Raw genomic sequence first — 16743 nt, forward strand, 5'->3', positions numbered from 1 at the left:
GCTGAAAACAGGACATGTTATAACAAATGGGGTTTTTGTTTTCCTTTATTTTCTACGATAGACAATGAGTTTGTTTTAACAGTTCTTACTCAGCTGGTAAAGTATGGGCTATGAATTACTTCTTATCTGAAATGATGGTGGACTGTGCACCCTTTGCAGGTTTTATTGGAACATTGTTCCAATAAAGAAGGAAGAGTCTAGATAAGTACTGAAAAGTAATTATTTTCTTTATTCGTGCCTTGGCTTTATGGTAGTCACTCATTACACCCTTTAAGAACACAGGAAAGGTATGTTAGGTCACTTTTTCCATTCCCCTTTCACTGTAGGATTTGCGCTGCTTACAGCAGGTTTTTGTTGTGTATTTCTTCTTTGAGTGCCACTGGTGGGCATGTAAATTACATCCTGCTGCTATATTTTTAAAGGTCCACCAGACAGGATCCCACCACCAACAAGACCTCTGCCAACAGTGCCCCCACATCGTTCAATTCCTCCAGCAGACCCGCGGAAGAATGACAGGCAACCTAAGCCTCCCCGGCCACCCACTGGTGACAAACCTTCCTATCCCGGAGCCAAGCCTAACATCTGTGATGGGAACTTCAACACTCTGGCTATTCTTCGCCGGGAAATGTTTGTTTTCAAGGTAGGAGGCTGTGATTTTTTCAATGTTACATCAAAAGTCTACATTTCTCCTTTTTTTTTTTTTTTTTTTTTTAAAGCAAACTCTCATTCATCATGACTCCACTTTCCCAGACTGCTCACAGTGAGAAAGTTCAAGAAATAAATTAAAAAATAAACATACACATCTAGTAGAGGACTGCTGCAATGTTCTATTTTGGGAGAATACCCATGTCAGCAGAAACTGTAATGCCTTAAAATGTAAGGGTAAATAAATGCTGCATGTTATGGAGAGATAAAAAGTGTATATCAATTCACAAATAATAGAAATGATTTTGTTGTGAACACAGCCACATACAGTAGATACTGTGTCTTCAATATGTTTCGGTTTGGTTTTTTTTTTTTTTCTTCCCCATGGAGGTATAATTTTGACTGTGCAATTAGATCTGTCATTTACAAAGGAAGTTTGTCATTGTGTTGTGGTTGCGTTGAAACCACGATATCTAAGTAAGGGTATTTGCCACAGAAATCTTATTGCAAATGCATCATTGTTTATTTCCATTAATTTTCTTGCTCTGAGCTGAGAATGTGGTATATACAACAAATTGAAATAAACAAACTGAACTGAAAGGCAATCTTTTGAGAGCAGGACTTTGCTAAGACTCATGGTCATCACAGCTATCTTAGGAGGATAATTTCCAGTATGGTTTCCAGAAGGCATTGAATGTTGCAAAATAATTACAAAATCATTATTTTTCAGTCCCTTAAATCTTAAACAAATTTGCTGACAAGTAGTGCTGTGCAAATGTTCCAGAAACAAGCAAAAGGATGATCTATTATTTTGAAATATTGGTGTGTCAAATTTACTTAAAGAATAAGCAGTGTGGGATCTTTGTTTTATAAATATATGATATGATTCTTTTTAACTTCAACATTATAAGTAAAGAAGAAGGGCCTTTCACATGCATAGATAACACTTTTCCCTTCAGCAGTAGTGTAAGTACAAGGGAAGTGCAATGAATTTGTCCCAAAAAATGAAATTCCCTGTTCAATGGCTTTTGTTTTCCTTTATGATAGGACCCATTTCTCACTTATATGTTTTCATGCAATCTATCACTCCAGGTAAATCTTATTAGCAGTGCTAGCCAAGCTTTCATTTTCTTTAGCATACCTAAAAAAAAAAATGTACAAGTAGCTTTACATGAATTCATTCAAAATTATTGAGCTACCTTCACAACTCAGTGGGCAGGAAATATTTCTCCCATAAACAGCTAAGGGTTTTGCCAGCCCTGGGGCTGTCAGCCCTTTCCATTTGAATAGATGGTATATCTTCAAACATTGGGAGGTCCTGAACCATCAGTATTTTTGTGACTAAAACTCAAAGGTTAAGGAATGATCTAATTTTCTAACTTGACATTAAACAGGATATTAAAATACCTACTTCAATCTCATGTCATCCACCTCAAGAGCAATAGAACATATTCTCATTTATTTTAGACATAAATCGATAACTAGTGAAATGTTATCTCACTGATAGAAAATTTCCTGTTTGGCCAAGTCTGTGTTCCTGAATAAATAGGTTGACCACCATTACTAATCACTCCTACCTATTCTGATTGAAAACACACATTCGTTTTTCTCCAAAAATATTTACAGCTTAATGCCTTAACACTACATATTTAATATACAGTTTGTATACTTACTAATGTGCAAACTGTGTTTATGTTCCCAAATTAACACTCCATTTGTGGTCCACACCCTAATGAGAAAACACAGTGAAACTTTGTCAGAAAAAAATGACCAGTAACAGAGTATTTACAGATTCTATGTTTAGAGTCTGACTCTCCAAGATGAAGCTGCTTCAATCATAAAAGCAATGTTTTGGGAAGGTAAGAAAGAGACAACCTTTGTCCAGATTAATTTTTTTAAGAGTCCCACAGTTCCCCTTTTCTCCTCAGGGTACCTGGGAGCATGTCAAGTCATGACTTGTGTTAGCATGCTAAGCAATGAAGTTTACTTAAGTATACAAACCTTGACTTTGTATCTGAGTGTCTTTGAATGCTTGAGCTAGTAGGCCTTAACATTCTTCTTTGCACATTAATTTTCTAATGAAGATTTTTGCCTGCTAAAGGAGTTTCATTACCTATTTGAGATTTTTCTTGAGGGGGTGGGGTGTTTTTTGGTGTATGGGGGAGGAGTATGAAAGCAGAAAAGGGGAGAATGAATCAGAAAAGTCAGGGGTTGTTAGTAATTTTCAACTTTGCAGAATCACAGGAGGGCAGGTTATAAGAAAAATCTCAGCATGTCAGACTGTAGCAGGAGCAGAGGAGGAAAAGTCTCAGAAGGCATAAACAGGAATAGGAACTGAATAAAGGGAAAGCAATGGAGGACACAAAGCTGGAGGTTCTGTGTTCTGACACAACAAAAAAAAAAACAAACCTCTTTGCCCTTGACCCTTAATGCTAATACAAAGATAGACTGGGAAGGCATGAGTGATGGGCTGAGAGCCAAGTACAGAGAGTTGGAGAAGAGAAGGGAATTGATGGCAGCACTGTACCAGGTGGAAACAATTAAAGAAGAATTATGACCTTCACTGGAAGAATTATTGCTGGGTAGTTCCCAGATGAGTTAAATTAATAAAGTTGGAGTCTAATCAAATGCTATCCTTTTTTTTTCTTTGTATTTATCCACAGGCCTGTAATAATTGTGCAGTGGCAGATTTTACTGCCTTTTGAATGGAATATATGCCATGTACCAATTTCAGATTGAAAATAGCCACTTTTTTATCTCATGGGGAAGTCTCAAGCTCGGGAGCTTAATTTGTTTAAATAACTCTTGAAATTGCTTGGGAACTTAGCCACAGAGTTGAAGAATGTACACCCTTTTGAATAATTAAATTCTAATTTAAACATAAAACTGAAGCACAAAAGATAACAGTTTGAGAAACACTGTGGATTTTCATAGTAGATGACAAACAATATTAATTTAAAGAAGATTGTTTTCTCTTGGGTGTTGAGCTATTAGGTATACTTAAGAGTATTAGAATATTGGAAGCAATTTCTATTTTCAGTCAAATTGATGAGCTTTGTCTGTGGTTTTAAGACTATATGGCATTCTCAAATGGATATATCCAAAGTAAAACTGACTAACAGTACACTTAAAGGAAAAATGGAATTTACACTTATCCATCCCTTTTTATTGTTTTGCCATCAATTTGACTAACAATCCTAGCAACACTTGATAAAAATTGTAGGGCTCCAGAAATGAAATAAAGAGGAACTAATCTTGATCTAACATTAACAGTAAACCCGAAGTAAAGCAATCAAGTTGTTAAAGATTCCCCAAATACCACCAAATAAAATTAGAATTTTGTGAATCTTTTTTTTTTTTGTAGAAATTATTGTATTTTAAGGAAAACAAAATTATTATTCATTAAATATACACGGATTACTGACATATAAATGTATTGCTCCAAAAGGACTTCTTCCTGAATTCTTTAAATCAGATGCCCTTCAAATGCCCTTCCTAGGTGTAAGGCTTGGGGATACAGTATGATATAGAAGAAAAATATTAGTTAAGAACAATGTATTGTAACTATTGGTTTCAATTGTCATCAGCTGATACTTTAAAGTGTATGAGGTTTGTCTTAATTGAATGCATTTTTTTAATTACTACTATTATTTAATACATTCTTGAACTGCTATAAACAACCATCAGGACAGAAGCATTTCTCTGCCAAAATTCATGAATGCCAAGGTTTTATCTTGAGATTCCAGTTACCTTCTGTATTTATGCTGAATGCAATTAGTACTTAGCTGTCACTCTCATTTAAAATCTTTTCTCCAGCTATTTTCTCCCTCTGTTTAGTTAGAACTCCCCTGGGACACAGAAAATGGCTGAAAATGGAGAAAACCAAATTGGTCTTCCTTTTCTGGGAAAGTTGTGCGGAGTGGTATGACACTGTCAGCCTTTAATGGAAAAACCTCTCAGTCATTGATTATAGCAATATGTGGTATCCAACAATACTGTCTTCTCCTTAAAGTCTCCTGAGAGTACCTCCATGGCTACTGTGTCATGAAGAGGAACCCCACTGTCTAAGGTCACCAGAAAAGATCCGTTAGTGAAGAAGTTTACAGCATATGTTTCCACTTTCTTTCTATGTTCAGTGCAATTCACACAGCTTTTCCAGTCTTATGTAGCAAAACAGTTTTGAAGATAATCTAGGATGTCCTATCAATAAAGGTACTTATGTTAGCACCTTCTGACTATTTTGTACAGTCAAAAAAATGTTCAAGGGAGCCAATGGTTGCACAGCATGTATTATTTCTCAAAGGATGCAGATCAAGTAACACTGGTTGCTTATTCTGTTATTTTTGAGGCATGTATAGCTTGTCTTTGACTATGTGCTGATTGTTCCTTGGCAACAAAATTACTTCTAGCTCTGCTTCAGCAATCTGTGTTACTGCTGTTAATATCCTTTTTCTTTATGTCCTTTTCAGTTTCACAGATTTTAACAAAATCCTTAGTTTTCTGAACAGGTTACATCTAGAAAAGTAAGCACGAAATGTGTGAAACTTGTCCTGCATAATCAGCAAGTTGTAGGGTTAGGTCACTACTCTTTGTTTATGTGACACTGGGTTTTACTTAACAGAAGAGCATCTCATAGAGGTTGCACTGGTCCTTTCTTTGTTTAATGCTAAATCCTTAAGAAAAAAATGAATGGCTCCTATATAATCTAGAATGGTTTTAGTATTCATGTTGGTAAAGTTAACTTAGTCCTTGAAGAATAGCATTTTTAACCACTGTTGTGTGCTAGGGTGTTTGTTGAAATGTAAGTATAAGAAGCTTGTCCATCAGACAAATAGCATTTACTGCTCAGATAAATGTCTTCTGAAATGTTAACATTACAGATGGTAGAATATGGAATCAATTTTAGGAAGGCCTTAACAGGCTGTGTTTTACTATTTTATAGTAATTTCTCCACAACTTGCAGAAATTTGTTTTCTGACTCCTCATCTGGTAAGAACCATTGTAAAAACATTTATGACGTGCCAAACAAGCCAAGCCAATTAGGCTGTCATTACCCCTTGGCATTAGTTTAGACTGCAGTTGCTTTCATACTTAACTGTATAGATGCCATTTAATATCCGTTTCAGAATTGTGTATTTATATAGAGTATGCTGTTAAACACCATAGGAAAAAAAAACAAACCTTTTTTTTTTAATATGTGGTAAACACACGAGGAATTTTGAAAGCATTTTAGCATTGGCTATTTAATCATAACTGGTAGGTCTAATAAAAAATCTTTGAGACAGAGGAAAAATACTGATAATAAAAAGCAGAGACAAAGAAGCACCTGCAGTATGAGACTTGACTCCACTGTATTTGAAAGCAGACATTTTTTTTCAAAGTTCTCCTGGTCTGTTTGCGTAGCTGGTTTTTGTCGTGTGATGCTGTGGATGTCTGGGCTGGCAGTTGCAGCCTGGGAAAGTTCAGCAGAGGATACTGTTGAAGTAGACATTTGGGGATCTGAGAGGGAAAACCACTTAACATCTCAGCTGTAACAGACTGGCAACAGGAGGTCAGAAATTACTAACTCTGCAGTTAGGTCTCCTTTCCCCCTAATCTTTATATTATTATGATAGGAAGAACAATCTGGTGGAATTTGCCATTTTTGAATTCATCAGGAAGGAAGGCTGATTTAATTCAATTAATTCAAGTTATGTGTTGAAAAGAAAAGAAGTAAGCAGCAAAAACAGTCGGGACTTCAATGTATCACAGTACACCAAGACCATTGGAAATGTGTAGGTTACATGTTTTCTGGCACAAGAACAAATTGTAGGATGTCAATAAGGAAAAGAGCAGGGACATGCTGGAATACTAAAAAGTCATAGCTTGTATATTTTTGATAAATGTATACTTTAAATGACAGATGTAAAAATATTTTACAAATGTTACCTAAAAGTTTCAGTGAGCTTCTAAGCTTCGGAAGGGTTTTAGCTAACACATTTCACAGGTTTAAAATGGAAGGCGCAGTCTGTTCATCACTGTATGGAAAGTAGGTAGTATATTCCATCCAGCTGCAGAGGAATTTAGACAAGAATGTAATCATCTGGGTAATAATTATACCAGAATAGTTCAGTTAAAAATCCTTCTACCCTCTCACCTTTTAAAAAATTGTCTTGGACTTTATTACATAGTTTTATGTCCGTTCGAAAGATGGCAACCCAGTCATAGCTATATTTATTATCTAGCACTTACTAACCTACACATATATTTGTACACATATAAATACCATGTATCGAAAGTTCTAAAAAATCATAGCTATATTATTAGGGCTTTATTTAAAAGAGCATCTGTGTAATGGATATACATGTTACTGAAACTTGTAAGCAGCTTGAACTGATTAACAATCTGTACTCTCTGGCTAATAAAATTCCTATTATTCATGTACTAGCCCATTAAAAAGTATAACCTTAGGAGGATGCATGACTCAGAATCTTCAGCAGGGCTTTAGATTTGTCAGAAGAAAGAGTACTATATTTTTCCAAAAGGCTATGTTTTCATTGGCAAACAATGTGGTGTAAAAGGATTTGATCAGTAGCAGAGCAGATGGTACTGAGCTCCTCTCATGTCCATCATATGTACTTTGCTTTTAATTAGATAGTCTGTCCTCTGAGACCAAACAGTTCCACTCAACATGCGGTTCAGATTTTTTTGAAGGGCAGCTATCCATTAGACACTGGCATCTTTGACTGTGACTCCTCGAGAGTGCACCACACAAACATTTTGCCTAATGCAGGTGGTGTTACCATCTTGCTAACACGTAATGGTTCACACCATCTTGACCCAAATAAAGCCTCACATTCAAAACACATTATTTCTCCTTACACCATTTTTTGCATGACACAGTGGTACCTGTTGCTTGACTGCTTCCGTACTGTGAGTTTGGATGATGTGCATTGCAATACAATCCAGGGAGAAGAGGTACATTTAACAGCTGTGCTGAGACGTCACCTTAACATTACAGACTAATATCCTTCTGAATTCTCTTTTCTCTGAGAGAAAAACAAGGCAGAATGCCTTGTTTAAGTTCAATTTAAATATAAGAAAAAACTTGTTCATTGTAAAACCTTACAGATTAAACACTGGAACAGGTTGTCCAGAGAGGTTGTGGAGTCTCCATCTTTGAAGATACTCAAAAGCTGACTGGACATAGACTTGATCATCTGGCTGTAGCTGACTCTGCTTTGAGCAAAGGAGGGGGTTGGATCTCCAGAGGTGCCTTCCAACCTCAACCCTTCTGTGATTTTGTGTAGCAACTGAAATATGAGCTCTAGGATGGGATAGCCTCCCAAAATGTTTGTGTTACCTGTTTTCCCCACTTTGCTCCAGCGGAGGCTTCAAGTATTTCTTCATACTCCCCAGAACCTCCAGAGGTCCCTTCCAACCTCAGCCTCAGCCATTCTGTGATTCTATGAGTCCACTGAAATTTGATTGTTTCACCCATTCATTTCCCAGTAGCATTTGATCCATCTTCTCTTTTGGGATATGGCCTTCACAGGCAATGCCTAATGAGATTTGGTCAGGAGACTGTATTGTGGCTTTTGTATCGAGCTCAGAAGAGACTAGGCAGAGGAGGGTGGGGTGTGTGGCTGCTGCTCACAAAGCACCAACAAGGCAACTGTGGGAGATGGAATGTTCACCCCTTCCAGCTGTGCGAGACAGTTCCTCTGCTATCTCCTTCCCCTGTCTCAGCTTTCAGGGGAAATTTCCACCTTCCTTTCTAGGGTCAGGCTCTGGGCTAAAACACTTTATTCAAAGACTGACCTGGTATCATCTCTGTGAGACTCTCACCATCTCATGATGAGCTGTTAATACCCACATGGTACACTCCCTATCCCAGGAAGTCCTTACATTAAAAAGAAGTGCTTCAGACCCTTCAAGACTTTTCACAATGAGGTATACAGTCTGAGTTTAACAGAAATACTCAAGTACTTGTGTGAACCCATATACAAATGCGGTGGTAGGATTTGGGACAATGTTCGTAAAGGTTTGGACAGTTAAACGTGAATCTTAACAAATTCTTATTTCTGATTTAGGTTTTAATCTAATAAATACCAAAAAATGTGAGATTAAGTGTTTGTAAATCATAGGCCAAAATTCCAAGAATTAGTAATTCATTAGAAGCACTTTTTTGTGGTTTTTTTGGTTTTTTTGTTTTTTTTTTTTTTTTTGTTTTGTTTTGTTTTTTGTTTTGTTTTGTTTTGTTTTGTTTTTTAATAGAGTGGACTTGATGGAATCTGAAGATCTCTATTAATCTATGCAAAAGGATAGAGTGGGTCAAAAATTTTATGTATTCTTAGGAAAGCACTTGTAATAATAATGAATAAGAAATAGAATTATGACTTTTTCTTGATCCGCAAAAAATAATCCACAGGATCATCCAACAAATGCTTATATGGTGTTACTTGTGCACTTAGAACTGATATTTTTCTTAGTCACTGAATATAACTGTTAATTTTTTTCCCCATATGTCAGGAGGTTGTTCTGAAATCTAGTTGACCATTAACTTAATTGTGCTTTTGATCAGAACAAGTTTTACATGCTGTCAAATGTAAGAAATACAGAACAATTATAGTTCCTCATAGCACTATTAAATAAGTGAAAGACATTAAAAATACAGATAAACAAATGCATGTGAAAGACTTTGATCTGGCAGATTTACTTCTTACGAATAACTCAAGCCTAGACAGATTATCTCAATGGCAAAAATACATGCACAAAAGACCTCAGTGGGCGTAATCACTTGAGTGAGGACTAAGAATGTGCATTAAAGTTGAAAGATAAAATCCTGATGTTTTGCTTGCTTTGGTCAGAGAATCCTGTGACCCTATTAATTTTTTAGTTGTTATTCTACTACAACAAAAATGACTAGCAAGAAGCTTTAAGTGAATAGTAGGGTACAAAAGTTATTTAATTTTGTAGAACTTGCCCATTTTCAGAGACTCAGTGTTTGAGCGATCTGATTAAAAATATTTCATTGGCAAGAGAATAGAAAAAAGTATTATTGACAAAAAATAATTGCAAAAACTCACAGCAAGGAATAATCTAAAATTACATGGAGGCATATCTTCAATTTTGTAACACCAGCAAGTGTTATCTTGTAATATTAACAATACATTTTAATTGGGGCTACATCTTAATGGAACCAAAGGGAGTAAATGCAGAAACACTTCAAGCACAAGGCTTAATTAAAAATTCTTGTTGTACAAAATTGTGGCCTTTCAACTAATTTAGGTAAACATTTTGGGAAACAATTGGAATGGCTTGTAATATAAGCTTTTTCAAGTAGTGGTATTGATCAGTCTTGGAAATATTTGCTTAATCTCGATTTACAGCTAAAGCTTTATATTACAGAAGTAGTTGTGTATTTTTAATTTATTTGGGTTTTGTTTTGTTTTGTTTTTTTTTTTTCCCAAGAGATTGAGGGTCCACAATGCAGAAGTTTAACAGGTGTTTAAATGAAAAGAAACTAATCTCATCTGTTCCTCTGAATTAATTGTTTCCTATGCAAAACGCTCCTATGCATTACTAAACAGTTGAGGTCTTAAATAACTTAGAACAATGTGCATGTTTATTTTTTCAACAAATCAGTGAAACACTATTCAACCTATTGAAAATCTATTGAAAAATATCAAGAAGTTACAATAGATACTTATTTATATCCTATATTTTCTTCTTTTTTTATGAACTATAACTTGAACATTTTTTTAAGTGTTGCCTTCCCTGCCTGTTAAGTGAAAACTTGGCCCAGTTGAAAGTAACAGGAAAAAATTCCATTGAATGTAACAGATCCAAGATTTCACTCAGAATTAAGTACCTTTGACATGACAGGGAGACTATCTATTTTGAGTAATTCATATTAGGTAAAATAACACAAGAAACAAGCAGATTAGCTTGTAAACTCAAGCAGATAAAATAAAAAACTGTTTTCCTTTACAAAGTCTTATTTGATTATACAACTTGTCCACTCTATAAATAAAAATGAGATGGGGATCATTTTAATGAATGATTTTACATATCTGTCTGATCAGAATATCTTCACTAAGAATAGACTATATTAGGTCAAAGGTTTCACTTGATAATGTCAGAGTTCAGCCTTTTCCCATTCTCCTTAACAGTTCGCCAGTGTTTCTTCAAATCTTATCATGACAAAGCCTTTGCTGATGTTTTGGTGTGATGTCTGGCCAGCCCTTTATAACACCCACAGTCATTTACTGTTTCAAACCGTACATTCCCATCTTATCTGTAATCAGATGTAATTTACAATATTGCATATTCACTGTTAGAAATTCCTTCACTTTCTTCATGATTTAATCCCTGTATCTGAGTGGCAGAGACAGTGAGCAACAACAGTCAGATATCTACCATCTTCATATTTGTGTTGTCATGACAGATGTCACTGTTGGCTGCTCTTTGCTGAATATGCCAGTCTTAATGGCCAATTTTTCTCTTTGGCCATTGCTGTCAACCTCAAAGCTGAGTCACTCCAAGAACACTGCTGTTCACTGACTGGTGACAGTGGGAACGTCTACAGTCTTTCTCTAATCCTGCCACTTCCATAGGGGAGATTTACTTAGTCTTGCCCCATGCTACTCAAAGCTAAATTTGGTACCCAAATTTTTTTATTTTTGTCAGCACAATTTCAAAGATCACAAGCACTAAACTGAGATCAAACAGCATATATTATCTTCTTAGCTTGTAACAGCTTGAATCCAAAATAACCACTATACACTCACTTACAGAGTTTCTTACAGCATGTCTTCCCCTATTTTCATATGTTATCAGCTTATCAGAACTTACTGCTTAAGTTATACTGTAAACAACAGGAAAGACTGAGTTATCAGCAACATATATTCAACTCATGCTGTATATTTTTAAAATCTGAATTTGATTATGCCTTGATCTGAATATCTTGCTCTTTACATGTGTGGACTTCTGTTAGCCATTTGATGATTTACAAACAGCTTCTTGTTAGTCCGTTACCTGAGACTTTAGTTAACTAGTTTATTAGTTTCAGTCTATCTCAGAATGTCTTCTCAGTTGCACAATTATAATAGCTACATTTTGGGGCAAAAGATTGGGACATTTTGGCCTTCAGAGTATTGCATTAGTTTACTTCCATGGCTGCTGAGGATAATAGAGGAACAAAAAAGGAAGCTTAACAGAAATATATAGTTATTAGCATTTAAAAAGGTTGGCATGTATAAAATTAAATGCATTCTTACATTGTTTACAAGTGTCTGGTTCCTTCTGCAAAGAAACCACAGCTCTGACCTTAATAACTACATTTTTTTACTTGGTGATTTTAGTTATCTTACATTTAGGTATAGCAACTCATGCAGTTTTAAAGGCTGATATACATCTTTTTACATCTACTCATTATAGGTGTGCACATGAGGGCAGAGGTGGTATGGCCCTGAAATGAGTAGGATAGGTCCTCTTCCATTTCCCCTACACAGAGTGTGCAAAACGAGTGGGATATGTTCTTGAGAGCCCCAGCCTGGTTAGAGCAGTTTCAGTCTCTTGTTTATGCATGAACTGTCCTAAGCTACAGCAGCCAGGAGGGAATGCTTAAATTACTTACTGTTTCTTGCTCCCACCTGTGGTCTTGACATGACTCATCAGGGCACTAAAAATTCTTTTGGTCTCCTCAGAGAATCTATTCAATATGTAGTGTGGGGAAGGCAGGGAGACAGGGTATGTGGTAGTATGAGCACATACTGCATCTGCATTTAGGATCACAGTGAATTGCATCTGTATTGCAAAATCATGAAATTTGGTTTCAGTGATTATAAAGCTTCAGGGGAGGGACATGATTATTTTAGGTCTTCAGAGAGGTAACAAATGTCAATGTGAGAGTTACTGACACAGCTGTTTTCATGCGCTGTACTTGTGTATGACATGTACACTGTAGTTTCCATCAGCTCATGTTATGTCCTCACCCACTGACATCCATCTTTCTTTACAACTTTTGTTACCGTCCTGTTAGGAGCATTTTGCCCAATTTTCATTTATTCTTTAAATGTTTTTTTCCTCTTACTTCCTTGTGAATCCTTTCCTATTATTAGTCATAGAATTAAGCATAGAATCATAGAATGGTTTGGGTTGGAAGGGACCTTCAAAGATCATCTAGTCCCGCCCCGCAGCCACGGGCAAGGACATACATATGCATATGGAGACACACAACAATGTGTGAATTTATGTGTGTGACAAAAATATGAAAAGACAGGTGGTATAATGATAAGTCATATAAATATTAACATAAATACATTACAGTTTTTTTCTAGAGTAAAAAGATCACTGCTTAAAGGAAATGAAAACTGTATTACATCTAGTAAAAATATTTGGAGTACTAATTTCTGTGTTGCAACAATATCAAGAACAGATTTTTGAGAGTTGGTTTTGGGTAATTTGGTGGATATAGTTTGTTACTCCCTTGACTTCACAAGCTTTCGGCCAACAAGAATGAATGATAATGACTCATATTTTAGTTTCACAGTGAAAAGAAACTTAGAATCTTCCTGTAGCTGGAAATTATGCTAAATTATCTCCTAGACATGCCATAGTTCACAAGCCACTGGCTTCTTCATGTAGGTGAACTTTATTTTTTACTGACTGAATTCTTCTCTGCTCTGTTTGGAGTTTTCCAATCTTCCTGGTCTGCCAGTGGCATCTAGCTGGATTAAAGAAACTAGAAAAATGTATTTATGGTTTTGGCTTAATCATAATTTCTGCATTAGACTTCTTTCAGTGTTTTCCCTGCTTGCATCTAAAAATTTTGGTGAAGTAGGTCATGCCTTCTCTTGGATTCTCCTGGGTTGTCGCTAACTTTTGGTTATCTAGGCCCATAGCCTCCATTCCATGCTGTTTTAATCCCTGTATTTTGGGGATTCAAATAAAGAAAAGGAGTTGAGTTTGCTCTCCTCTGGCCTTTTTGATTTTCAAGGAGTGCCAGAGTCATTACAGAGAGCCTGATGACTCAGACATATTCGTAGTAGTTGTTAAAATAGAGTGCTCACCCCTCAGGCAGATGGTGAAGCATCATATTACAAGTGATAAAGTGATAAGGGCAGACAAGTAGAGAAAACACAATTATTTTGATTTCATTTGAATGGTTGGTCTAGTTTTGCTTGGACAAAGATAAATCTGTCCTGGACAATTTTCATGTATTTGTATGTCTATTCCTTACAAAAGTGGAGTCAACAATTTCAGGCTGATGAGAAATAGATATAGTATTATTTGGGGGTGGGGGAGTGGGGTGGGGGAATTTAAAGAAAAAAATATAGGCACACAAAACCAAATATTCCTTTTTCTGTTCACATGGCCCAAGATGAATAGCAAAAATAAATTACAAACAACTGTGGAAAAAACCCTTAATTTTTCAGTAGGTTACTAGGTGGTACACTTGGTCTTCTCCAGGAAGATTTCTGTTCTAAAGTCAGTACTATTGTTGGTAAGATAACATAGTGCTAGGGGGTACTGTGCAGCTGGGAAAAGAATCTTGAAAATACTTTTATGTTGATACTCTGTCTATTTCTAGGGAATTGCACATGTTTTCAAATCCTCTTGACAATTTTATTGAAGGAAAAATGGTAGTCTAAGATTCTTGATATTCTTTTTTTTTTTAATGAAACTATAAAAAGAGGCTGTAAAAGAGTGGAAGAAAAAGTGGAGAGTATGACATATAATATCAGTGATGACTTGGGGAATGAAGGGAGTTGTAAAATTAGTATTACTGAACTTTCAAATAGAATAGAGGCTCACTTGTTTGTCAGATTTAAGATAACGCTAACAAACTGTCGTAGAAAAGTATTGTCTATTTAGTTTCCCAGAGAATGCATGAAGAGGGGAATGTGTTAGTATAAGAGAAGTATCAAGAAGCAGGTGTTGGTAAATGCAAAAGGAGATTTAACTATTTGAACATTATGTTCTTCATATAACCTGTGATATTTCCAAGAACCATGATCATGTGTTGATAAGCCTGCATAAGTGCAGGCCTCTGAAGAAAGCCAGTCTTCATTCCAAATCGGTTTTACAGTATTACTTGTAAAGAGACAAGAAGAGCTACTGTGAAGCAGACATTTTCAGCTCATATTGTTATGCAACTACTTATTAAACCTTTTCATCCCTTTTCATTGTTTAGCCCCTACTATATACCCGCCTGGTTTCAAAGGTGGATATATCAAGAATCCCGTGTTTGAATTATATTACATAGTCAGGCATGTATATTAATGAAAAAGTCATACTTTTTTTCCATTTGAATCATCATTGTTGTATTTAAACTGCAAATATTCTGTATACCTCAGCAACATACTTTTTTCTCAATTGCAGGAGAAATTTTTCAGTTTTAATCAAGAAAATCAGTAATTTGTTTTTTATAATAAAAAATTCCCAATTTTCTTATCTTTCATGGTGCAGAATGCAACATTGCTCCACAAACTCATGGAATTCTTTGACTATTATTGAACTCCCTATGGGTACAGGCAACAGAACTGGGTTCAGGAAAATTTACAGGTGGTTTTGTAGGCTCAAAGTGCAATCACTACTGGGGATTTAAACAGTCAACTGCTCTGTGAACACCTAATATTCATCCTGTGGATGAAGTGCTTTGTGCAGTACTTCATGTGCATGTGCTGTTACCTACAGAGCATTAGAGGGAATGTGAGCATTCCAGGGATTCCTGGCTGCAAACCTAGATTTGATTTCTTTAGAGGTCTTTATTGTTCCTCTTTTATGGCTCTCTGTTTCTTCATATTGGATCATCATCAAGTGTCAATGGGAACATTTTATAGAGTATCAATCATTTAAGTTATTTGAACAAAATCAGAATGAATTGAAATGCTGAGTTCAGTTAGGAATACAGAAATCCACCCAAAGGAAGATAGTTATTTTTTCTTTTTTTTTTTTTAGAATGATCAGTTGGCAAAGATGAAGTGTTGATGGCATGACTCTCACACCTGAGTTGTTACCATTAATATGTTCTGGGATGCATCAGAAATACAATAGCACTGCTCAGTCTCATTTCCAGCTGCACCATAGTACAAGGTCTGTTGCTGTCAGACTTGTAATCCAAATAGATACAGTGGACAAGTTTTGATGTGGAAGATTTTCCAGGAAGAGCCAAGTGGTCTTTGAAGGATATGATAGTGATATAATGCATGGTAATCTCTGGCATAAGGCCCAGATCAACCCATGGTGGTGTCAGGAGTTTCTAAGATTGCTGAGTTTCATGTATGATATAAGATCTAGTGTCACCAAGCCACTGGTGGTAATCAGAGACTCCATAGCACATTTTGAAAGTATTCTTCGTAATAGTTTTTCCTTGAACTGGAAGTATTTTATAGATACTTACAGGTTTTGATTGCTTCAGAGTAGTTTTGAGGTATACAAAGAAAATAAATGGATAAATACCATTGTTACTATCCACACAGAAAAAATAGATTGGACAGATGAATATGCATCAAAAATTTTATAAAAAGCTCACATTAAATTTGTTAACGAAGAAATTATAAAATACTTATTTGAATAAGACTGAAAGAATTAAAATAAATGATATAATGAAAGAATCATTTACTAATGAGAATAGAGCTGTAACAAGATTATACAGTATTTCAGAATTAAATATTAAACAAATGTACATCAAAGTGTTCTTAAATTAATTAATTCCACAGAACACCAAATACTCTTTAGGAAGAGGTAATGTAAGTTCACAGTATTGTGCATACTTTTCATATTTGCCTTGTAATATGAAATATATATGCAAAAAATCAACATTTGATACCCCAAATAGACTTCACAGTTATATTCTAAAAAAATTAATAGTTTTATATTCTTTTTATGTTGATGGTTTTAGACAAACTAACACCTTTTTGAAATAGTTGAACAATGATTGTTGTCTTTTAAATGAGAAAAATACAGCATGAAAGAGTGATTTGCAGAGTCTAGTCTAAATATGAATGGTTATTTTTCAGTTTGTTGAAGAACTGCAGAATTCTTGTATAGCTTGTTGTCATACATCCAGTATTACTCTTTTTGTATTGGAAATAAAACCAGAAATTCCTC

General features: G+C 35.5%; 1 protein-coding gene across 1 annotated transcript in view; it reads left to right on the forward strand.

Annotated features, from left to right (window-relative positions):
• The window catches only part of MMP16 (matrix metallopeptidase 16), a 189254-nt gene that overhangs the window by 132866 nt on the left and 39645 nt on the right, over positions 1 to 16743 (forward strand). The window contains exon 6 of the mRNA XM_033005861.2: positions 423 to 640. Coding sequence (XP_032861752.1) covers positions 423 to 640 — 218 coding nt within the window. The remainder of the gene's footprint in view (positions 1 to 422; positions 641 to 16743) is intronic.

The sequence above is a fragment of the Tyto alba genome, unplaced genomic scaffold, assembly GCF_018691265.1.
Source record: "Tyto alba isolate M040663 unplaced genomic scaffold, T.alba_DEE_v4.0 Super-Scaffold_9, whole genome shotgun sequence".
NCBI classification, from domain to species: domain Eukaryota; kingdom Metazoa; phylum Chordata; class Aves; order Strigiformes; family Tytonidae; genus Tyto; species Tyto alba.